Source organism: Panthera pardus, unplaced genomic scaffold (genome assembly GCF_024362965.1).
Source record: "Panthera pardus isolate Hobbes unplaced genomic scaffold, ASM2436296v1 HiC_scaffold_11, whole genome shotgun sequence".
Taxonomy (NCBI): Eukaryota; Metazoa; Chordata; class Mammalia; order Carnivora; family Felidae; genus Panthera; species Panthera pardus.
In genome coordinates this window covers 33,947,870-33,974,218 of record NW_026526666.1, presented here as the reverse complement: position 1 = coordinate 33,974,218, position 26,349 = coordinate 33,947,870, and the positions used below count along the sequence as shown (strand labels likewise).

Sequence of the window (26,349 nt, the reverse complement as noted above, 5' to 3'; positions counted from 1 at the left end):
GTGTAACAGCTCCATCCTGTATCTTGTACAACATATTAATTTCATAAATGTAAAATTACCCCATAATATTCATGAGGGAATGGAAGGATGGTATAGAATGCTGCCTAAGAGGTCAAAGTCTGGGCATGTGATAAAATGCCTCTCTTAAAGATGCTGTCTTTTGAGAATGCAACATGATTTCCTCCTACAGAAACTCTTCTTTTAAAGATATTTTCAGGGAGCCTGGGTGGCTCAGTCGGTTAAGTGTCTGACTTCAGCTCAGGTCATGATCTTGCAGTTTGTGAGTTTGAGCCCCGCATAGGGGCTGTGCTGACAGCTTGGAGCCTGGAGCCTGCTTCAGATTCGGTGTCTCCCTCTCTCTCTGCCCCTCCACCACTCATGCTCTGTCTCTCTCCCTCTCAAAATAAACATAAAAAAAATGTATTTTCTGGTCTTCTATTTCTTGTTCTTTTTTGGTTTCTGATGAGTTCTGTTTCCTTTTGCTTTAGAATTAGACATTTTTTATTCATCTTTACAGTTCCAAAACTAACCCCTTTCTCCTTTTTAAAAGAAAAAATCTTATTATATTGTTTGCCTTATAAAATCATATTGCCTTATTGTGAAGTAATTAAATCCATGGGCTTTGGGGTAAGAATACAGTGTTCAGATCCTGACTCTGTCATTTGCTATGTATGTAATCTTGGCAAGTTACTGAAATTGTGTGCCTCAGTTTCCCCATGCATAAAATGAAGATTATATTCATACTTACCTTAGAGAGTTACAGTGAAAATTAAGAGAGAGAATCTCTGCCCTAGTAAGCACTAAATAAATGTTAACTATCAAAATTATTCATTCTGCTTCAATAATAATTAGCACATACCAGACTTTTTTGATATACTTATATAAAAACATTCTATTCATTGTTTACTAAACAGGATTTTTAAATATAATAACTATCAAATCTTCCTTAATTTGTCAAAGTCTTTAAATTTTTAAATTAAGTTTCAAGGCCATCTTACCTAATTTGGTGTTATTTATATTTAATAATCTTACATTCTCTTCAATTATTTATACTTTGGAAATAATCTAAATAATTATTAAGTCTCTCTGTAAAACTGAATAACAATCTTACCATTATTTTTTCTACTCATTTCATTATAAATTTTTTTTAACTTTTACATTGTACTGTACAGAAAATACAAGTTATATGTCTATATGTAGGAAATAAACCAGAATTAGAAAATATAAAAAAAAGTTCCAAGAGGAATATGTGTAATTTTTTTATAAAAAGATCAATCTCTTCTATGTTTTAGATCACTTTTATAATAACATACAATAAAATGATTACATAAACTGACATCAAACATTTTACATATGTAACATTGACCTTTATACAAGCAACGTCCCATTATCAGCTGACATTGATAAGGTTTAGGGCTATATATATGGAGAGAGAAACAAAGTAAAAGAAAAACCCTTTGAACAAACCAAGTTTGGGGCCAGGAATGCTTTGACAAGAACAATGGGGTTATTAGATTTTGTCTTCCTCTTAGTCCTATACCTGCTGCAGGGGTCCAATACTTCCCTTGTTCAGCTGAATAACAATGGCTATGAAGGCATTATCATCGCTATAGACCCTCATGTGCCAGAAGATGGAAAAATAATTGAAGAGATAAAGGTAAGAAAAAAATTGGATTTCTTCTGTTTGAATTGTGGAGAAGAAAAAAGTTAGTAGTTAATTATTATGGAAACTTCTGAATGCTACAGGAAGTTTAAAAGCAGCATGGTACAGTGAAGACAATACCGGAGTGGCAGAGGGAATGGAAAGTTTTAATAGAGTTCTACCCTGTCTCACCATAAGACCAAAGACAGGGCACAGGGCCTTCCTGATCCTCAGTTTCTTCATCTGTAAATGAACAGTTGGACTCATCTGTTCTTTAAACAATTATTTAATGAATACTTATGACATGTCAGGGAGTGACAACAGTGAACAATTCCTTACCCTCGTGCAGTACACATTCTTTTTAGATGATATAGATAATAAAAACACGTAAAAGTATAGCAGGTCAGATGGTAATAGGTTTCCATGAAGTAAAAAAAATCAACATATTGGGATAGGCAGTGTTGGAGCTGGGTGGGAGGAGAATGTTCATTACTATTTCATGTAGGGCAGTCAGGAAAGACCTCACTGTTGATGTAGACATCTGAGCGGAGACCTGAGATGAGTGAGGGAAGAACCCATTGAAAACCTCGGGGAGGGAACAGTAGGTAAAGCAAACATGCTTGAAGTGACCATCAGGAGGTGATGAACAGGAAGAAGGGTGGGAGAGCCCAACATGGAGACATAGAGGACCCAGACCACTGGAAAGACTTGAGCTTTTACTTCTGAGTGCCATGGGAATCCACGAAAGGATTCTGAGCAGAGGTGGAGTGTGCTCTCTCATGCATGTTCTGGGATCACTCTGACTGCAGTATTGAAGAAATTCTGTAGAGGGCTTACACTTGTCACTCATCCTACATAAGTTTCATTGCAGCACAGAGATGTGGTGCAGGTAGGAAGCAGTTGCAGGTGAGAAGTAATGATGATGAAGGACAGGGATATTGTGGTAGAGATCATTAAAGTGGTATGATGAACATATTCTGAGGGTATTATAGACAAATTTGCTGATGGTTTAGATGGGGGGTGGGGAGGTGGAGAGGAGGAGGGAAAATAGAAGTCAAAGAAGACTCCAAGGCTTTTGGCCTGAACACTTGGAAGGATGGAATTATCATCAGTTCAAAAGGTAGACTATAAGTGAAAATAATGTGGCAGATGGGAGATCAGGAGTTAGTTTGAGGCGTTTTGAATTTGAGATGCTTATTAGATACACACATAGATATAGATAAGAATCTGAATTCAAGGGGAAAAACTGGCTGGAGATAAAAACTGGGGACTCATCAGCATGTAGACAAGATTTAAAGCCATGGTAATAAATGAGTTCACTATAAAGTGCAGATGGAGAAGAGAAAGGCTCCAAGCCTAAAAGGAGAAATGTGATTTCTAAAGTTTCTACCAACTGTAACATTTCATGCAATAGAAATTGGTGTTAACAGCCGTGCAAATCAGCTCTCCTGACATCAACATTTACTAATTCCTTACATTCAGTTCCTCTAGTACTGTGTCCTTAGGCTCACTGATTTGGCCTTTTACATGTGTGTTGCTATCCATTAGAGACTGATGGGCTGGACCTGGGTGGTGAGATGGTGATTCTGTGGCTGCCATTTATCATTCACTCTGAATAAACTCTTGCAGAATAGCAGTGTTCATTTGTTGATACCTTTTGAATTCCAGGGGGATATAAAAATTCTTTTACTGAAGAACACAGGCTTCAATAGCAGTTCATTCTAGATAGGGTTGACCGTGTCTCAGCTAATTCTGCATGATGGCTTCTTAGTGTTCAGGAAGAATCAGTTTCAAACTTTTCTGACCATCAGAAGTCAGTATTTGGAAAAATTACTTTGCAGTGGCAAAAAAAAATATTAAAATGTCCTCTATCAAACACCACAAGTAAAAGTTCAACTATTAGTAGATATGCCTAGATTACACAATGTTTCCTGACATTCTCCCAGCCCTCTGAACAGCCCTTGCATTTATATTACCAGGCAACCTTGTAAAATTCTCTCATCCACATTATACAGAAGAAAAAACTGGTATTTGTAGAGTAAATATTTTTTTCTGAGATCACATTAAATAGCACAATTAGAGCTGAGATCCAACCCATGGGATTTGAAGGCTGACAGATGTGGGTTTGAGTTCTGGCTTGTACAAGATGACAAAAATTACTCTTTTTTTTGTAACTAGTGAATCAACTTGTAGATATAACCTTACTCTGGGGATACCATCTGACCATAATAACATTCATGCTGAATTAACTCACAATTCATAACCTGAGATGTTAACTGTCACCTTTCCTTATTCCTTTTATTCATGTGTCTTTTTGGTTTGAAAGTACTTATTTTTTGAAATATTGATAATATTAATCATCTTTGATCCAACTAGGATATTATAGGAATTCTGAGATGGAATTTAGAAGGAATGTTACAGAAATTTTCCTTGGAAAGCCTATGAGAATCATTATTAGCTACCCTAGTATGCCCTAGGGGATCATAGTCATCTGACATAGGATCTACGAAATCCCTCAATGACCTCAGAACATACCACTACCCAAGGCAGATGCATAGAGCTATGGAAACTACAAAGTAAATGGAATCCCTTGGAGTTGTAGAATGCACAACCTACACAAACGTAGCAACCCTACTTTTCAAATACTCACCACAATTCAAATCACCCTATATATTTTTATCTCATAGAAACATAGTCGTCACTTGAAGCAAAATGTGACAACTGGTGAGATCTGAATATTAAAAAAAAAAAAAAAAAAAAAAAAAAAGGAGGAAAGCCATCCTTAGAGAAAAGTTGCTTTAGGCCAGTAATTTCCAATCTACTTTAAGAGATCTCTGAAGCCCTTTTACTAACTCCTAGCCAGTTCTTTGGGTCTTCAGTTCTGTGCACTCTGGCTTCTGACTGATCCATGGCTCTAAACCCAATTAGTTTGCTGATCTATTTAATGTATTGAGTAAGCACACTGGACTCTTCAAGAGAACAAGATACAGAGTCCTGGGATTCCTGAAGAAGAAAAATTCTATTGTGGGCTTATGTCAAGTCAGGAAGCATCATGGAGGAAAAGAGCCCACCATGAAGGAAACAACACTGCAGACTGGAATGCTGCCGACAAGATGAAGAGTTTGATATTTTCATCTAGCACCCAATATCCTTCAATTATTCAGTAGTTTTGATTATGCAGAATAGATCTCCATTAAGAAGCATTCATCCATTTCTCCCATTAGACAGTGAGTTCTAGAAAGGGACTATCTCCCTTATTAATCATTATACCTTTGGGTTCAGGATACTGAACAGTATAAAGTGATACTATTTTTATCTTGTTGGCAGAGCATCAAGCTCTGTCTATGATTTACAAAGCTCTGCATCTCCTATGAATTTTGCTATCACTCCACTCCCCAGTTCCCAATCCAACTGTCTCTCCTGGGGGTTGGGAGTATGATAAAAAACCTCTCCCTAAGATCCATTGCTACAGACTGTTCTCCTCAGCTTGCATCAGCTAAGGCTGCTCTGTAATGAGACTTATTAACAGTGATGATATCAGACAGTTTTATGAGCGTCTACGTATACAGCACTTTATAACTCATTTCATGTTTATGTTAATTCTAAAGAAAGGTTGTAATAGTCCATTTAAGAGATGAAGAAACTGAGCTTCGGAGTGTTAAACTGTCCAACCTCTATTACCCAGAAGGTACTAATACCAATATTGGAACCCAGTAGATGACTCTGAAGTCTGTGTCTTTGTCATTTTATGTAATTTCTTTTAACACTCAAGAGAAGCAATTGCCCTTTGATGAAGGGTTACAGAAAATTCAAAGCCTGTGATGTGTAAGATTAACATATAATTTTGGACTGACAGGTGGCAGAACTGGAACTCTGAGGCAGAGACCTGCTCCCTAGTCAGTTGCTTTGTGTGTCCACTCTTAAATTGGGAAATGCCGGTGATGAAACTCTGCCCATTTGGTCCATTGCTACTTGGCCATACTCACATTTTTTTTTCCTTTAACAATAGGGTATGGTGACTACAGCTTCTACTTACCTGTTTGAAGCCACAGAAAAAAGATTTTTTTTCAAAAATGTATCAATACTAATTCCTAACAGCTGGAAGGAAAACTCACAATACAAGAGGCCAAAACATGAAAGCTACAAACACGTAAGAGTCAAAAAGCTTCTTTTAAAAAATTGTATTTTCTGGTGATCCCCAGTTTTTCAGCACATTGATTGTCTTAGAGTGTTTAAGACTGTTATCATTTCTATTTCTGATGTTTTAAAAATATTTTTAAACATTCTCAGGCCGATGTTTTAGTTGCACCACCTGCCCTCCCAGGTAGAGATGAACCATATACCAGGCAGTTCACAGCCTGTGAAGAAAAAGGAGAATACATTCATTTCACCCCTGACTTTGTACTTGGAAAAAAACAAAATGAATATGGACCATCAGGTAGGAATTTTTGTTAGAATACATGTGTTGCAAATGACTCTAACAAGCATCTTTGTATCCAGGTTATGGATGTGTCCAAGCCTTGGAGCCAGAGTCTCTAAATTCAAATAGTGACTTACCAATTGTGTGTGACCTTGGACAAATGACCTAGTTTCTCTGTTCTTATTTCCTATAATACAGTAAATAAAAGTTTCCTGTCTTGTAGAATTGTTGTGAACACTGAGTTAGATACTCAGTACAACATCAACAGAAATTTGAACACAGGGCAATAATAAAATTTTTAGGGTGTACTTTTTAGATTTAATTTTTTTCAGTTCTCCACAGCTGGATATTAATCAATCATAAGCCGCCTCCATGGAAGACTGATGTATGGCAAGCTGAAAAGAGCCAGGATGTCAGTTTCTGGCCAAGAGAAAACATTCATAGGCTGTTAGTTGCTGATATTATTAAGCAACCTATTTGGCTAAACCAGGTGAACATGTCTATAAGTGATTATTTTTACCTAGATCAAGGACAATTTCATCTAGTTCGATCTAAAAGTTAAAAATCATTGTTTCAAATGAACTAAAGTATATTGTTTTGCATTTAAAAAATGCAAATCATTGTTAAAGGAAGATCAAACTCACATGCCACTACTAAGTGAAAACCTACCTAAATCCACATACCCCACAATCTCTCTCTCCCACTGCCCTTCCAATGAGCACACATTAAGTCTCGTTTCTGTCAAACATTCAGCTAGCCCTGGTCCTCAGTCACCTAGACCTATTCTCCACCCCAACTTGAAAGTTCCATCATCCCATACCATCCCATCCCAACCTAATCTTATCTCTCCCTCAAACTTTAGCCTGACCATGACTGTTCTCTTTGACACCTCTAATCCTTTGCACCTTTCTAAGATATACTCTCTTTCCTAGCTGGCATATCCAGCAAAATTAGTTATTTCAACTATAAGTATAAATACCTCAAATCCCTCACCATTCATATACTATGTTTCAATCAACTTGCCAAATCCTGTGTACTGAGTTTCCAGCCAGTTTTCTTTGGCTTCTGTTAATGTACTTCCAAGACTATTAAAGAAAATTATAAAACTAATGATATCATTATATAAGCAGATTTCCCAAGCTCAGGGAAGCCCTCAAAGTTATGCAACAATATTTGTACTTGTCTCTTCTTGGCTTCCTTTCTCCTTCCCCATAGCAGCTGTTCTAAAACTTCTACCATTTTTCCCAAGATCTCTAACTACCCTTTTCAATCACATCAACAGATGTCTTGATTGAGAAAATAGAGCCCTATAGTCAAGCTAATTAACATATCATCTCCTCACATAGTTCCCTACCCTTCCTTTCCCTTTTATTTCATGTTTGTGGTGATAGCACCTGAAATCTACTCTCTTAGCAAATTATAGTGGGCATGAGAGAGAGGCTTTTTCCTTCTAATGTTTCCATTTGCCTAGAAAACCTTAAGCCAGTGTTTTTATAGTTCAATGCATAGAGTAGTAACTTAAGGATCTTGTTAATATGCAGATTCTGATTCAGTAGATCTAAAGTTGGTCTACGATTCTACATTTCTTGTTAGCTGCCAGGTGATGCTGATGCTTCTGGTCCAATGAACATATTTTGAGTAGTAAGGACTTAAAGAAGAAATGTGACTTTTGCAATTTTCTGACACTTCCCCTCTATGTTTAGATCTCCTGAGTTAATTTGAGTTAGAGAAATACACATGGTAGCAGAACAAACATATTTCTGAATTCCTCTTCTCCATTGCTATTTCCTCTGAAGTTTTTCCTAATATTGCTAAAACTGAAATCTACTTGTTTCTCCTTCCAGCATTTCAAGCTATGGATTTACCTTTATTCTTCCATTTACCCTAAAATCCTTAGCAGAAAAAAAAATTTTTTTTTAATTCCAAATCCCTCTCTTTGAGCTTTTCCTAGTCAAAGACTACATCTTATTCATCTTTGTATGTCCTAGTACCTAGTACTTCGCATATCTAGTGCCTAGAGCCTAGTACTTTGTATTTTCTAGTAATAACATATGCTAAATATGTATAATTAATAATAATTATTTTCACATAATCAATGCTTTATGTGTTAAGTACTATAAATTAATCACTTTATTTGGACATCCCCCCAAATTATCTATGGTCTATAGCAGTGTTTTTCAACGCTTTTTTTTTCATTATCCACTCCCTCAAGAGAATTTATAGACTTTTTTTTAACTTTATTTATTTATTTTGAAAGGGAGGGAGGGGCAGAGAGAAAGGGAAAGAGAAAATCCTAAGCAGGTTCCACGCAGTCAGCACAGACTCGGACCCAGGGCTTGAACTCACGAACTGTGAGATTAGACCAGAGCTGAAATCAAGAGTTGGACACTCAACTGACTGAGCCATTCACATCTTTTAACTAATCACATCCTAGTGAAATATTAATACCAAAGATATGTTATATATCCATTTATGGTTTGGTAAAAGCAAGCTTTGTAGCGCTAAAAACCATTGTAACAACTAAGACTTTTTGCCCCCCAAAAGCCAAAGCTCAGACTATTTTGCTCATAGCATACATATCATAAATGTTTTCTTGATGTAACATGTTGTGTAATAAAAACATAATATACTATATAATGTAATGCAACATGTTTTTTTATAAATAAAAATACAAATGTTAGCAGTTATTTAAAACCTAAATATAACTTTTTGACTGAAACAGTTTGTTAAAATATTTGAGGGACAAATTTTGTCATTTGAATTATGATCATATATTTGAAATATTTTCCTACAGATAGACTGCTTGTCCATGAGTGGGCCCATCTCCGCTGGGGAGTATTTGATGAGTACAATGAAGATGAGCCTTTCTACAGTGCTAAGTCAAAGAAAATTGAAGCAACAAGGTATGAACATTGAACTTTTCTTAATTACTCCAGGCTATATCTTCTTATTTACCTTAGTTTTATTTCTTTTAAATGCCAATAATTTTTTTTATCCCGATGCAGATAATAGATGCTATATCACAAAACAGTGTGTCTGTTTCTTTGTTTTTGTTTTTGTTTTGTTTTTAGAAGATGTACCTTAAAGTAGCTGATTTTCCATTCAAAATACACATAACTTCAAGAGCATTTGGTAGCGATTTGGCATATTTTTATACCTCTCTACCATAGCTGCCAGAACTCATTTGTGCTGGAGTTGTACTCTGTGTAAAGGGTTGTATAGTATATGGCAAATCAAAATAATTTATACTACACAAGAATGAAAAAAGTGATTAAAATAGTGGTAAATGTAAGCTCAATAAGAAATCAACTTTCAAAGGGCCAATCAAGGATTTCTTGGGTTTTGTAAAATTCATTTAAAAATACCAATCTAACAACACAGTTAATAATAGACAATCCTGTTAGTTCTAAGATCAATAGAGCAAAATGGTTGTTGGTAATTGGTTTAAAATTAGATGCCATCAGCTTACTCAATCTTAGATGCCCTGCAAGGTCTGTGGACTTATCAAAAATGCACAAATTGAAAGATACTTGATTTCATTGAAGTCCCTTCCTTTGCCCATTTGCTTCACCAGTTGCAGCACACATATTTAAGGAGTATTACATTGATTACATTTGTTTACACCATATTCCCCCTAAATGTCTAGTCTCTGCTAAAGAATATTCATCATGGTTGTTAATGTAGATAACATTATGTTCATGGAGTTCTGGGGAGTAAGAGGCATACACATATTTAGGAGACTCTAAATAACTGAATGAAATCTAGTAATTGCTTCTTAAATTTGAAATGGAAACACATTGAAAAGATGGGATAATATTCACATTCCAGCATATTTATTGTAATCACTGCTACCTGTGGCCAATTCCATGCAATAAAACATACGTCTAAAATAACCCCACCAGTAGTGACTACTGTCCTAGGCAGTACCTTAGTCTTTCCTTCAAGCCACATTTTGCTTTAGATAAAAATGCTCCTTGAAAAAACAAAATATTTGTAGCTATGCCACATCCCATTCTTTTGGAGATATTTTCTTTGAGAAGAATCTTACAAAGAACTTCAAGCTAAGGTGGCACCAAGAGTAAGTGTTTTCACAAGTTGCCGTGTCCAGATGCCTGCAGTGATCACAAGGCCACCAGAAGAGATATTTGGAAAAGGGGACTCCCCAGCCATTGGGATTAACAGGCAGCAACTTTAATCCCAACAGGGAACTCAGCCATTACATATACTAGACATCCCACTTAAAATTTCTTTCTGCAATTTCTTGAAAAACAGGTAACTGCTCTGATAGGAACACTTAAATGTTGCTGCCAAAAACAAGATGTGTGCGGTACATAAATAAGAACAAACAAAACCTTGATGGAAAGATTACTTAATGTTTTCAAAAATTTTTATTGTTAAGTTGCCTCAAAGACTAACTATTATATATTTTCAGATGTTCGACAGGTATTACTGGTATAAATAGAGTTTATAAGTGTCAAGGGAACAGTTGTACAACTAGAGGATGCAGAATTGATTCTAAGACAAAACTGTATGAAAAAGATTGTCAATTCTTCCCTGATAAAGATCAAACTGAAAAGGCATCCATAATGTTTATGCAAGGTATTAATTCTGTAAGTATGCCAATTGTGAGTTCAGAGCATATATATTCAAAGGATATGTTATCAAGTTTACAAAATACCTGTGCAGGTTTCCTGAGAGATTAGATATATTAATATAGAGTTCTTTAAACATTAACTGGCACATAGTAAGCACTCAACTAGTGTTACCTGTTATTACAATTATTCAAAATGCATATTACTATTATATGATTCCTCAGTGAATCTTCTTTCATTAAGTAAACAACATGTTTGCCAAGAACATTTTTTATTTTTCAGATTTGTAGTTGAATTTTTAAATACATTGTATGTAAAGGTTTTTTTCATTTTATTAATCTTTTAGGTTGTTGAATTCTGTAATAAAAAAACCCATAACCAAGAAGCTCCAAGCCTACAAAACAAAATGTGCAATTCCAGAAGTACATGGGAGGTGATCAGCAATTCTGAGGACTTTAAGAACACAACATCTATGGTGGCACCACCCCCTCCACCTGTCTTCTCATTGCTGAAGATCAGAGAAAGAATTGTGTGCTTAGTTCTTGATAAGTCTGGAAGCATGAATGTAAGTCTGTGGGCCCATTTGTTCCTGGATATAGGGACATGAAAGTGATTGAATAGCTGAGAATACTCTAAACACTACCTGCTTGTTCTAAATTGCATGGTGGCATAAATACTGTTACCTCCTATGATCATGATCTCAAGAGTGGCAGTGAATATTGTAATGAAAAAGTGTGGCAATGGAGTTAAAAAGATCTAGCCCAATATCCAACCCCAGAAAATGGAGAGTTTATTGAGGAGTACTTTTAGATCCTTTAGTAAAGCCTTAGTTAGAAGATCAGTACTAAAGATTTTTAATATGGACATTCTTTCTAACCTTGTCTCTGTTATCTACTGGAAATCCTTAACAGACATAAGGAGAGAGTAGATTGGGGCCTCTGAACTCCATTCCAAGTCAAGGAACAAAATCAACCAGGAGAACTGTTAACATGCTTTTACCTTATTTGCATCATCTATATAAATGACCCCTTTATGCTCGAAGCCACAGACCAAAAATACCACCATAATAAAGATACAGTCAGATTCAGCCATTTATTCCCTCTACTATCATTCAAGGAATGGAAGGCATTGTGCCAGGGTCTAGGAGTACAAACTCACATCCTTGAAGAATTCGCTGCTGAATAGAGAAAATGTTCTCTCCCTTTCCATTACCTGGCTAACTCATACATATTGTTCAAGTTTGGTAGAGGCACCCATTTCCTCCAGGAGAAGATGGGCTGGGCTTCTAGACTGGACTAATGGGTCTTCTGCTGGTTTCCCGTAATGACCTGTGCAAACCTCTATTACTATATATCATATTGTAATTACACGTTTCTCTCCCACTAGACTGGGAGCTCCTCTAGGACTTAAAACAGTGTCTTACTCATCTTTGCATCCCTGTTACCTAAAATAGTGTTTATCTCGTATAAGCACTCAATAAATAATTGTTGAAATGGACTACAAATGAGCAAACATAATGTGATAAGGCACCCAGAAGGATGTCACATTAGGAGCAGAACAGAGCACGCTGAAGATCAAGGTGAATGTCTCCAACAAACCACTCAGTTGAATGGTTACTGAAAAGCACAGAAGATGGTGCAGCTGAATGAAATAATCCTCAATAGCAAGTTTCAGAAAGAACATCAGAATGCTAGACACCTATACATAGAAGTGTTCTAGGAAGTGTTGCTGAGGAGAGATAGAGTTCCTTATTAGGAAAAGATGAGCAGCCTCCTTTGGACAAGATGCGGGTAAAGCTAAGTTTAAAGGTAAAACAAAGTGGTAGAGAGAGAGCCCTCAAAGATGGAAATGTAAGAGAAGTTTTTCACTGTGGGTTGGTTCTAGAGAGTTCAGAGGGAAATTTGGATGTGTGTTGGGGGGAGGTTTCACAGATCAGTTGGTGTTGAGGAACTGGAAAAGACAAACGTACGAAGAGGCTTACATTGAGCATTCACCTAGGAAAGAGGGATGTGAGTTTTAATGAGTTGTCAAAGAACCAATTCCAATTAATCCATTGGTGGGGAAGTGGTGGGGAGAGGTTAGAAGCAGAAGAGGTAAGGCGGGGAGGGCGGTAGGGACTGGGCCTCTCAAAATATAGCTGCAGCTTGAGTAAGTTTCATCTTTTGGGATGTCCCCAAGTGGATAGGGAGACTTCCATTTCTAGATGGAGTCCATGATAAGTCTGGTTTGATACTGTGGGACCTGGGGAGTGGTTTCATCTTGATACAACTGGAACAGAGGATCTCAGGAGTTATTAGGCAGTCTCTAAGTGGTAAGTCATCACCTCACAATTGCAACCCAACCCCCACCCTACCCTCCACCTCTAATTTGGGTGCTTAGCAGCCAAGAATCAGCTCTAGCTAAAGCCTATGTTCCTTACTATACCATATGTGTTCCATAATACAACAATATTTTTCAATTTTATCAATTAAAAGAAAATTGTCTTCTTTAATAATACCAATTACCATTGATAAAAAATCAATGACAAATTTTATTCACTCATTTTGTGTGATCTGCAATTATTTTCCAATTGAAAACCCCTTGGTTGTTTTCTTGATTTTTTTTTATTCAGAGTTTTAATCGCCTAAATCGAATGAACCAAGCAGCAAAACACTTCCTGCTGCAGACCATTGAAAATGGATCCTGGGTGGGGATGGTGCACTTTGATAGTAGTGCCAATGTGAAAAGTAATCTAATCCAAATAATAAGCAGCAAAGAAAGAAACAAGCTCTTGGAGAGCTTACCTACAGCAGCTAATGGAGGAACTTCCATCTGTGCCGGAATTAAATCAGCATTTCAGGTGAAAATCATATTGCAAATATAGTTTGTTCTTTTTTAAAAAATTAAAGTATAACTGACATCCAATATCGTATTAGTTTCAGAGTGATTTGATATTTTTATACATTATGAAATGATCGCCATGACAAGTCTAGTTACTACCTAACATCATACAAAGTTATTACAATATTGGTAGTTATATTCCCTATGCTGTACATTATATCTCCATCACTTATTTACTTTATAACTGCAATTGGGTACCTTTTAATCCCCCTTACCTAGTTTCTTTCTTTTTTTATGATTAGGACATTTTTATGTCAAATGCTGCCACACATACTTGCTGCCTAATATTAACATGACTAATCCTAAGAAGTGCAGGATGAACTAAGCCCATAGAAAAAAATTCATTTAATGATTTTTAATGGATCAGTAAATCAATAAATAAATGGATGAATAACTGACTATTAAAATGCCACTAGAGTATAATCCCAATGAGGTCAGGGACTTTTTCTGTCTTGGTACACCATGCAGTAGTCAGTGCTCAATAAGTATTAAATAAATACGTGTGCTTGGTCAACAAAACTCAATTTTTTTAGACAATGAAGCAAGTTATATGGTATGATTCCATTTTGGGCCAATCTTCATTTCAGTTTCTGTGACATTAAGTTGGGGAAAACTGATGTTTATTAAAGTAGATGTAGCAGGGGCCGTTAGTCATAGGGTCAGGAAGTAACATCAGAGTACTGGCTCTACTACTTACTAAGTGATCTTGGGTAAAGTTTTCAGTCTCTTTGGATTCCCAGTGCCTTATCTATGGAATATAGGAAAACAAGAATGCCTACCTCATAGGACTATTATGAAGGTTAAATGAAATACTACATTTATGTATGTAGAACAATATCTTTTATAGAGAGTAAATATATATATTTCACAAATGCCATAATAATGAACAAGGTCATATACATTTGGATAAAAATAAGATTCACAAATATATTATATATTTCACCCAAACATTCAGGGGGAATGTGATGGGGATGCTGTATAAATGCAATGAATGTATTAAAGAATTTCCTATTTTTAGTGTGATTTTAATGTATGTCAAAGCATATTTCACATATATTACAACATATATTAGCCATCATTTGTCTAAAAACATGCAAAAAATTGAAATGAAGCTGGTCCCTTTGTTCCCTGACGCCAGCTTTATTACAAGTATCTAAATTCCAAACCCTCTTCTACAAATCTACACACACCTCCACTCCGAATTCACGAAAGCCACTGATAATCTGTCTTTTGTTTCCCTTTGGTATGGACTCAGTTTCTCAAAATGGTGTACCAAGAATCCACTACGAATTAAAGCTGTCAGAGATGAAATATAGTTGCTATCCTGGGATAAATTCTTTTTATCCTCTCTTATAGGCACCTAGATTCAGAACTGTGAGTTTCAAACTGTTTGGCTTCATAATAAATGGGTTCAAACCACAAATAGAACTCAATTTAAATAAATATAATCCATGTATTCTCTAAGCACCACCAATACTCTTAGTCTTGTGCTCTTTACTATTAGAAGTAAAACAAAAGTTATATAACAAGATCCCTAACCTTGACCTGCTTAGAACTTTCTATATCTTTTCTTTATATTAAAGGTTCCCTAATTTGGAATCATTAACTTTTTTAAAATGTTGAGGTGGAGTTTTAATGCATCTAGCTGTATATGCAACAGACTTTATACACTAATGGTTTGTTAGAGAGCAGTCCAGTCAGAGAAAACAGAGACATATTTAATGCCACATTCTGCAATTATATTTTTGATGTCTGGTTGACCTGAGTCCTCAGACTGAGATGGCATTATTATTTAATCCAAATAGAATTTTCCACAGCCCTGCACCCACATAACTTCATTTGAGCAAGCATTCCCGAGGCAGATAGACAGAAAATAAAATCATGTTTATGTTCGCCTAAAAATTGTTGATTACAGAATCTGATTTTAAAAGAGAAGCTATCTCTTCTGCACACTTTTAATTTCTTTGCACATTTTTTCTAATATCCCATAAGTCTTTTGATCTTGGAACACTTATAATTATGCTGTCATTATATTTGCAGGTAGTTAGAGAAATTCACCCCCAAATAGATGGATCTGAAATTGTCCTGCTGACTGATGGGGAGGATAACTCTGCAAAGAATTGTATTGATGAAGTGAAACAAAGTGGAGCTATCATTCATCTGATTGCTTTGGGACCATCTGCTGATAAAGCAGTCATAGAGATGAGCACTTTAACAGGTGAAATATGATCTATATATTATTGTCCTTTGACAGCAATGTGTAAGTGTAAAGGCTAACAACTGAACAATTTCTCTCAAGCTCTTGCCCTGTGGGTGCTATGCCAAGACCTTGGAACCAGAGTCAAACTAGACCTGCTCTCTGTTCTCAAGGTGCTCACAGTCCAGCTGGCTGAAGAGACAAATAAAACTTCTAATCAGATAGCATAATCAGATAGCATCCCTCCATGACAGGAGAAATATATAGAAATAAAGCACAATGTGAGCAGGGGAAGCCATTAATTCTCCCAGGGTTGTACAGAGTCAGAGAAAGAAGGCGTGAGAGATGAGGTGACTTCTGAGCTGGGCCATGAACAAGGTGTTTACTTCTTCTGAAGAAAGGAGTGAGAAAAGATGATCAGGTCATGAGCAAAAAAAATCACGTTGGAATGACAGTGTAAGGCACATGGAGAGATACTGGGAAATCCATGAAACCAGAGCAGAGGCTTTAGGGTAGGGTTGGGGAGCAGATGGGATTAACAGAAGCTCAGGCTGAATAAATCTAAATAACAACAAAATTTCTAGATGAACTACAGGGAAGATGCTATCTTAGATATAGAGACATATAATGAAAATAGACCAGATGTTTCAGTGCCTTCTTAAATGTAGTAGAATAAACAAAACCTGTAATATTATGAATATCAATTATTATATTGGGTTGAATTCTAATGCTACCAAATACGTACTTGCTTTTTAATGCTTAGTTGTACAAATTCCCATTATTTCAAAGTACTTTCGTGACCATTGTAAAATTTATTTCTGTCCCAAGTGTCCCTCTAAAGTAATGCTTTTTTTGAACTTTTCTCTATTGCTTACCATTTTTCTATCTCTCCATTGCCAGTTATTGTTAGGATACCTCAATATGACAGCTCTTTAAGCTTTCTAAACTGATTCTGACACACTTTGGTTGAAAAATCTGAAAGCCAGAATTGTTATAACTATCTTAAATAAAAGTGAATAATTACGCTAAAGGGCTGTGAGATCTATGAACTTTAATACATGGAACTGTAACATCTTCTTTCATATTCTATGAATATTTCATGCATTCCAGCCAGGAATATTTCTATCAGTGACGTATAAAGGCAGCTTACATTTTCTAGTTATGACAGCTTTAAATTAATATTTCATTGTTAATCTTTACGCATGACTGATTTTGTTCTATTTTAATAATACATACTGAAAGTATGATTTTGTTTATCCTATTACGTTATTAATGTGGTAAGTATGTAATTTCTAGAAAGAAACCTATTTAATGTATTTACATTTTAGGAGGAAACCATTTTTTTGCTTCAGATGAAGCCCAGAACAATGGCCTCATTGATGCTTTTGGGGCCCTTGCATCAGGAAACACTGATCTTTCCCAACAGCCTCTTCAGGTCAGAGAATCCACCCCTCAGATTTTGGTGTTTACACTTAGCCATAACAAAGAGAAATAATTCAGTTGTTAAAAGATTTGATTCCTATATTTTTCTCAAAGTAAATTTTTAATTAAAATTAAAATCTCAGTATGAAATAGAAGTTATTCTTTAGATATGGCCAAATTAAGTAATGAAGTAGCAGATATACTTTTTCTTTTTCTTTTCCTATAGAGCTTGGTTAAGGGATAACATCAAAACTGAATACTGTTAACTTTTCTGCCAAAAATAGATTTTGTCCAATAATGTAGCATCCATTTTGCTATAAATGCATTAAAAAATTCCATTCTTCCAAGATTTCCCCCACCCTTCACTGCTGTAAAATAGATTTGAATTAGATGAATTCACTCAAGAATCTGGTTTGGAGATGGAAGCGATGTATCTTGGAAATAATTTATCAGAAAAAAGAAAGTGAATAACTATTGCATATCTACAAATTTAGGGCTTATCTTACTTCTTCAACCACTTTTTTCACTGGCTTTTTATTTTATTCATCTGTCTTCTGAATGCCACTTCTTTTCTCATTTGCGTATCAATAACACTACCATTTTCTGTATTTAGATTGAAAAGTTTTTACACCTTTCTTCATTCTTAATTCATGTACCATGTAAAATGTCAGCATAGCCTGTTTCTTTCAAAATATTTTTTACAAAATTCTGTTTCTATCAATATCCATTCCCACCAAGTGCGTATCACTTGTATTCCATCTCACAGTTCATCAAGTCACTGCCCACCATCAACTTGCCATGATCACCTAGACAAACCTAGTTTCCTCTACTCTTCAACAATGAAGAGCAAGAAGGTATAGGATTCAGAGTTAAGACAATATGTGCTGATTGGTTTGGAGGTTAGGTTTGCAGCTTTGCCCTGAAAACAGTTTAAAAATTCATCTGAGATCTAGCTTGGTGGTGTATGGAGAATAATGTACATTTCTGAAAGTTTCCATCTGTATGACTGAGAAAATGATGACAAAATTGACACGTAAAAAGGGAGAACTGATTTTGAGGATATTATTTTCTGCTCTGTTTTAACCTTAGACTTTGAGGGGCTGGTGGGACATTAAAGTGGAATGTTCCAAAGGAATTTTAAAATATAAAAGTAGAATGTGGGAAATCATCCAGAAAAGAGACATTTGCATGCAGGATATGCTTAAAGTTTCGAGAATGGTTTTATAAATGATGTGGAAGGGGCAGAAAGATCTGCATCCCTCACTCAAAAAGTGTATAGTTTAAGTAGAGAAATAACAAAAAGAAAACACATTTTTGAAAGATTAACCTCAATTTGTCTTGGGAGAGAAGCGTGAGAACAGTTAGAGGTATGTTGTGATAATCTGAGTAGATGAGAACTTGGATTTGGATGGTGGCAGTTAGAATACAGAGAAAAGGCTGCATCTCACTCTTTACTCAGTTATTTTCCCCTAGTACTACTCTGTAGCCAAAGCTTTCTAATTTTCTTAGACTTTCCTGAAAGTCTCTCTCATTCAGATTTAACTTAATCATAATACATGGTCTACTCAAAGCCATGTCCACTTAACACAGAACTGAGATTTTTGTGATTGCAATGATGTTGCAGTGGTAGAATTCATTCCCCTCTATAAGCACTGGTGTGAGAGGATTTTTGGTTTAAAAGACTGGTTTAGAATAGAAATGAGATTTCCCATCATTCCTGAAATGACACATTTTAGAAAGTACTTTCTTGATCCGTGGATAAACTTGGCTTTCCTTGACTGAGAACTATCCACAAAGACTTGAAAAACTTTCTTTGAAGCTCTTCTCAGAGAAAGGTCCTATCTTTCACATCTCTTCTCAGGATTCCAATCTTTGTAAACAGTTTGCCCTCTTTCTACTCCTCTTGGAATGTTTACTGTCCAGTGCTACTCACTCTATCATGTGTGAAAATTATTTCAAGATTTCACATCAGGAAAATAGCCCTGTTTGCTTCTCTCATAGTTTGCTAATCTTGATTTTCTCCGTTGAGGCCCCCTTTTACTGTATCTCTATTCAAATACTCTAGCCACAACCAATAAGTATTTTTTAGGTCATCATGAAGATGGATAAACTTAGGGTGATACACGCACACCCTATAGCTAATTCTTCTCTTCTGTGTCCTCAAAGACAATTGGGAAAAAAATAACAGGGCCATATCTCCAACTATAAAACCCATTCTCCTGCTTTAATGACTTTATTATACCCTGTCCTTCCCTCAGACTCTATATTTCTACACTTTCTGATGACAACTGTCACATCCCAATCAGCTTTCAGAGATCACAAGCCTAAGGTAGTATGCCCTACATAAGCTTGTTCTCAGGCCAGAAATTAAAAACTACATTAAAAATGAAAACAGAAAAAATTACTCTCTTCTCCAGTAATTAATTTTTAAAATATATTTAAACAGCTTGAAAGTAAAGGATTAACACTCAACAATAATCCCTGGATGAATGGCACTGTAATAATTGATAGCACTGTGGGAAAGGACACATTCGTTCTCATCACATGGGCCAGACAATCTCCCATTATTTCTCTCTGGGACCCCAGTGGAACACCAATGAGAAATTTCACAGTGGACACAGTTTCCAAAATGGCCTATCTCAGTATTCCAGGAAGTGCAAAGGTAAGCAATCAGCTTTTAGACTTCCTTGCAAATTTGTTTTGGTAGCTGAAAATACATTGTTTACTATCACAACAATAGGTGTCAATACTTGTATCATCTTCAAATTTACAATAAAATAAAATGTACTTTCTATGCCTGTGTGGTCCTGAAAATTATGGAGGCAGGAAAAAGAAAGAACATATGCATTAAGAGAAAGAGAAGAGAAAAAATGAGGTAGGCTAAGAATAACTTTGAAGAAGCAATGTAGAGAGAATGTGTGCAATTTGGTGTGTAGATAGCTATTCAGTCATTCCTGATTAGCACGACCAGATCTTAGAATCTGTGGACTCTAGAATAAGGCCAAGACCAAAGCAAACTTTCCCAAACTTATTTTTCCTAGCTGACATTTCCCAAAGTTTAGACACCATGCATGACAACGGCCAGGATACCCTATCTAAACTGCCTCAATTCTCATCCTTTTACCTTCAAAATTGTCAAAACTTGTTTATTCTGTAACATATTTATAAAATGTATTTAAGAGTTGGACAATGAAAACACAGAAAAGCTTGATCTTGGATATTTAATATATTTCCATTGAATTTTTAGGTGGGTGTTTGGACATACAGTCTTCAAGCCAAAGCAAACCCAGAAACATTGACTATGACAGTAAATTCTCAGGCAGCAAATTCTTCTGTGCCTCCAATCACAGTGAATGCTAAAATGAATAAAGACACAAACAGTTTTCCCAGCCCAATGATTGTTTATGCAGAAGTTCTACAAGGGCATGTACCAATTCTTGGAGCCAATGTGACTGCTTTCATTGAATCAAGTAACGGAAAAATAGAAGTTTTGGAACTTTTGGATAACGGTGCAGGTAACTCACAGGTTTTTGTGAATAAGCCTGTAATTTTATAACTCAGGATATGTTATGGGTCCCTATAATATTGTGGGGCAGTGGGACAGACTCCAGAAGAACTGATGCAGATTATGGATGAACAGCAGAACCAGTAGGAAATTCTATCCACATAAAACCTACAAAGTACTTAGCAAGTGTCCTGCACATAGTATGCACTCAATAAATGTTATTTACTGTCATTATTATTTTTCATCTGGACAAGCAATATCTGTTACTCATCAAGAACATCTCATTCAGGAGACTGAGAACAGCATCAAGAATTCTGAGCAAGTTTCTTAGTTGCACATCATCAGAAAGTCTAGCCAGAGTGAGTGAAGCACAAGCAGCCAGATGGGATTAAATGGTAGAACTTGAGCCCCTGGCAGAGACGGAAGAACAGGCAAGAATAATTCCCAACAGCTGGAAAAAATGCAACATACAGTCTTGGGAACTAAGGTCCAAGGGCAAGTAGAACAGCCAAACAGACAAGAGATATCACCAGAGATCAGATGCCAGGTCTGAATGGCAGGAAACAAGATACAGAGTTGGCCATGCCATGGTCTATATGGGTGAATAGTACCTTTTTCCTAGACTCTGGATTGTCCTGGAAACTGATCCTTCTTTTGAAAGGACCATAAGCAAGGAAATTACCATATCGATAACTTCCTGAGTTGTCAGAATTTTCTAACAGTGTCTTGCAATGTCAGTCAATATATAATCAACCAGGGTTTGCCCTGTAAAAATTTATAAGGTAAAATTGTTCTTTGGTGCACCTCAGTGCCTTCATCTGATATAATAATATTTTCCTCAACTATTTCCTGACTTTTCCTTTTCCTAAACCCTCCCAAGCTACATTAAAAGTTAAAGCATCTTGTTTCATTTCTAAAGGTTTTACCAGATGGCTACTTAGCTAATTTGGAATGCCTTTACCTAAGAAGGTATTGGTGATAAACAATGACTTGGAGCAGGGGTTCTCAAACTTTAGCATGCAAAGGAATCACCTGAGGGGCTTGTTATAACACAGAATGCTAGGCCCTTCCATAGAAGGTCTAAGTAATTGGCATTCCTAATATGATCAAGAGACATGCACATGGTGCTCATCCAAGGACCTCAACTGAAGAACCTTTATCTTAGAGTGTTAAACCCCCTGAGAAATTTGTCTGTAATTTAATGAATAACTCTAGTACTGGTGATATCAGACATAAACTTATGATACAATATTCCTGAGCTCCCCAAATGTTTATTATAATAATAGATGGGGTTTTCCACTATCAGACCAGAGAGTTAATGGATCATAGAACAAGAGGAGAGGATACAACACACACACACACACATACACACACACAAAGAGTGGTTGAAGAGAAGTCAAAATAAGTAATTTTTAGGTAAACATACTGAGAATTAAATTGTTATGCCAAGATACATTTTTTTAGTGTGAATCCTTTTGCTTTTAACAGGAGATGACATAATTATGTGTTTAGGTAAAGTAAGAACTGCAAGAAAACCATTTGGCTAAAACATGGTAAGAAGAGTACTAAAATAATCGGCATAGAAGTTGATAAAGTAAAGGTACTTATTTTATATATATATATATTTATAAATATATATATATAAAAGATATATCAATTAAAGAAGATACTGGCTTGTAAAGCATAATAGAACTATTCCCCAGTGGGTCAATCACAAAATAGAGAGCCTAATCAAGGGGATATGTTTATAAAGTCCATATGCTTGGCTTAGAAAATGCATACATTTTTCTTTTTCTTCACAGTAATATTTTATTCCTTCATTTTTATAATAAGGTGCTGATTCTTTCAAGAATGATGGGGTGTACTCCAGATATTTTATAGCTTATTCAGAAAATGGCAGATATAGCTTAAAAGTACGGGCTTATAGAGGAGCAAATGTGACCACACAAAACTTAAGGCGTCCACTGAATAGAGCCGCACATATACCAGGATGGGTAGTGGATGGTGAGTAATGATATCTGATATCTGGTTTGAATAATTGTAGTTAACATGATTAAGGCTTCAAACACTTTACAACTCAAGTACAGCTCTTCCCATTTCTGAAATGAAGTTCTCAGTCATACTGTGTTTGCTTCCAAATTATGCTAAGCTTTTTACAGTGTCTGGCATCTAGTAAGCACTCAACAAATGTCAGCCATTATTATATTAGTTTGGAGCACCTTACCTATATTAACAACAATATGTCAAATTTCTAACTCCGATAAAGAAAACATGCTAATGTGTTATGTACCTAAGCACAAGCTAGTGGCAGAATTTATTCTTCAGTTCACATAGATACTGGATTCAGTTCACAAAAACACCTAAATGAGTAAACACTTATTTTGATGTTTTGTTAAGTCAAAAGGGAAACTGTGTAGAGTAAGGTGATGATAAGGATTAAGTATGCATTCTTTGTCAGCTTTCCTTCAGTCCATTCCTTACCTTGTGACTTTTAGGGGTTCTCTGTTGGCAACTGGAATATAATTTGAACTATTATTCCTTAGCACTTGTAGCAGAGAGCAAGGGAAAAACCTGCCTCAAGCATTTGAAAGGGAAACAGTAAAAATTTACCCAGGTTCATTCCTAGCTTGGAGATAATTTGAGAAATAAAGCAGTTCTTTTTTTTAAGGGCACATATTGAATTATATAACATTATTCCCATTCAGTGCAGCCTTAATTCCAAGCGATATGTTATATAATTCTATCCTACAATATCGTAGTCAGGAATGCTAAAGAAAAAAAATTCTGCCACCAATTGGATGCCTATGACTTTGTCACCAAACTTAGTAAAATGTGATTGTGTATATGTATGAAAAGGGAGCAGGGGGATGTAGGATGAGGAATTCAATTCATTGAGTTCTAAAAATACTAGTAGAGATTTGCCATTAAATATAGCAAATTTTAATGCAGGGAAAATTGAAGGGAATCCACCAAGAGTTGAAATTGATGAAGATACTCACACAACCTTGGAGAGTTTCACCAGAATAGCATCTGGAGGTGCATTTGTAGTTTCAAATATTTCAAAACTTCCCTTGCCTGATCTGTACCCACCAAGTCAAATCACAGATCTTGAGGCCACACTTAATGGAGATGAGATCAATTTAACATGGACAGCACCAGGAGATAATTTTGATGTTGGAAAAGGTAAGGATGAAGTGACATGTAGTGTTAAGTGAAAGGTGCTCTTTGCAAAAGCAAGGGTATAAAGGTGGGTGGGAGGAGAACAATTTTTAATTGACTACTCAGTGAAGTATTAATTTTATAATCTGATATTTTCAAATCAGTCAAACATGACACATTTTATTTTTTTTTTTATTTTTTTTTCAACGTTTTTTAATTTATTTTTGGGACAGAGAGAGACAGAGCATGAACGGGGGAGGGGCAGAGAGAGAGGGAGACACAGAATCGGAAACAGGCTCCAGGCTCCGAGCCATCAGCCCAGAGCCCCACGCGGGGCTCGAACTCACGGACCGCGAGATCGTGACCTGGCTGAAGTCGGACGCTCAACCGACTGCGCCATCCAGGCGCCCCAAACATGACACATTTTAACCCGGTCCCGCTTTTCAAACAATGAAGATAGTATTTAGCATATCAGAATTAAGCTCTCATAGAAAAATTAATAAGGTTTTGGCTATACGTATAAGCTTTGCATAACTAAACATTTTGAGGAGAATAGATAAAAAGGAATTTAACATTATATGCTCTAGTTTCTGAACTACATGTAATTTTTTTTTCTTAGTTCAGCGGTATATTATAAGAATAAGTGGAAGTATTCTGGATCTAAGAGACAATTTTGACAATGCTCTCCAAGTAAACACTACTGATCTGTTACCAAATGAAGCCAACTCCAAAGAAACCTTTGCATTTAAACAGGGAAATATCTCAGAAGAAAATGCAACTCACATCTTTATTGCCATTCAAAGTGTGGATAAAAGCAATTTGACATCAAAACTATCCAACATTGCACAAGTAGCTTTGTTTATTCCTCAAGCAGAACCAGGTCCTGATGAAAGTCCTCCAAATCCTAGTCCTGATGAAAATCAGTCTAATTCCAGGGTTAACATTGTTATTTTGGTGTTGTTAGTGGTTGGATCTGTGGCAATTGTTAGTACTATTATAGGTGCCACCATTTATATATTAAAAAAGAAAAAAAATTCAAGAAGACCTAGAATAGGATTTTAAAAAACATCAACAGCAAAACTTAAGGATATTTCTGAATTTTTAAATTCATTTTGTGTGACTACGAATTCATAAAAATAATTTTAAGAGTTCTAGAAGGGATACCTGGATTAACTATAAACATGCAGGGGTACTTGGAAAATTATAGGTCAATATTAAAGGTTAAACTTTTTATTTACAAATTATTTTTCATAAAAAATGAATAAAGATCCTTTTTCATATTGATACCTGATATTCATATTGATTATTTGATACAAAAGTTTTCCAGAATGATAATTCAAATTCCATCAAGAAGTTAAGATTATCTATTTCAGTAGTCAAAATACAAATATAAGAGCAAATAAACAATATTTGAGAAAAAATGAATTTGGTCTTGGTACTTTTAAGTATAAATTGATGTTATTACTTTCATCTAAAGTCTCCACTTATATATTACTATATACAACATGAACAAGATCGTTGACATGGAAGATAATAGCAAAAAACTCAGTTACCATCTGTCAATCATAGTTTTTCCTAATTTCAGCTCAATATAATAATATGTAATATACTATATGTCATCTTCCTTTTCACTTAAAAAGTCATGCCTACCTACTGTGTAATTTTCTTTTATTATAGGAAAGAATTACTGAATTGCCCTTGTTTTCAGATACAGAAAGAAAATTAAAAATTTTAAACCATAATGTTTTAATTATTACTCAAAGTTACAGCCTAAAATTCACAACCATAGTAATAAATGAGATCAATTAAATTAAATCAATTAAAGAGAGTATGTAGATTGAGAAGAGCAGGTTCACATGGTAGGCCATGGCCAGGACAGCCTGAGACCCTAATGATGCAAACAAAATGGGACATAAAGTACCTATTCTCTTGAATAGAAATTCTTTCAGCACAGTGGTAAGCCATAGTTAACATGCTTTATGGAGAAAATGTAGGAAAGGAGTAAGTATAAGACACCTGGTCTTTTGCCAAGAGGGGAATAAAAGCCTGAAATTCTATGTTGGCAACAGAAATAATACATAACAGCCAGACATTCCCTATGTCCTTTCTACCTACCTCACCACTCCTTACAAGGCAAAGCCTACCAACCTGGCTATTACCCTCCCTGATGCACCAGTACAATAGCTATGCTCAGATAGGTCTTGTGGGCTCTCACCTTCAAGGTCAGACCCTAGTTTAGTTTTATTTCCAGATCTACCTCAGTAGCTAATTGTGAATTAGTAAGAATCAGAAAAATAACTGGATACAATTGTTATGGTCAGTACAGGCTATATAGTTTACAGGGCCTAGTGCAAAAGAGAAAATGAGGGACCCCTGTTCAAAAATTAACAAGAATATCAAGATAGCAATGCCAAAGCATTGAACCAGACCTGTTCTTTGTGCAAATGCACAGATCTCATGCCAGTGAAGCCAACTCTAGCTGTAGTCTAGAATAAACTAGTGATAGCATATACAATATGGGATCTCTGACAT

The 26,349-nt window shown here is 35.7% G+C and overlaps 1 protein-coding gene across 1 annotated transcript; it reads left to right on the top strand.

Moving 5' to 3' along the window:
* Positions 1-1,477: 1,477 nt before the first annotated feature.
* Positions 1,478-24,828, top strand: LOC109246214 (calcium-activated chloride channel regulator 4; the record flags this gene model as incomplete). The annotated part of the gene is made up of 14 exons (XM_019414045.2): positions 1,478-1,657; positions 5,652-5,792; positions 5,933-6,080; positions 8,857-8,965; positions 10,495-10,672; positions 11,001-11,219; positions 13,266-13,493; positions 15,575-15,752; positions 17,060-17,166; positions 19,600-19,815; positions 20,401-20,668; positions 22,492-22,662; positions 23,608-23,841; positions 24,437-24,828. Coding segments are annotated over exons 1-14 (2,745 nt in total), but the record flags the coding sequence as incomplete, so codon positions are not given.
* Between the last annotated feature and the right edge of the window lie 1,521 nt (positions 24,829-26,349).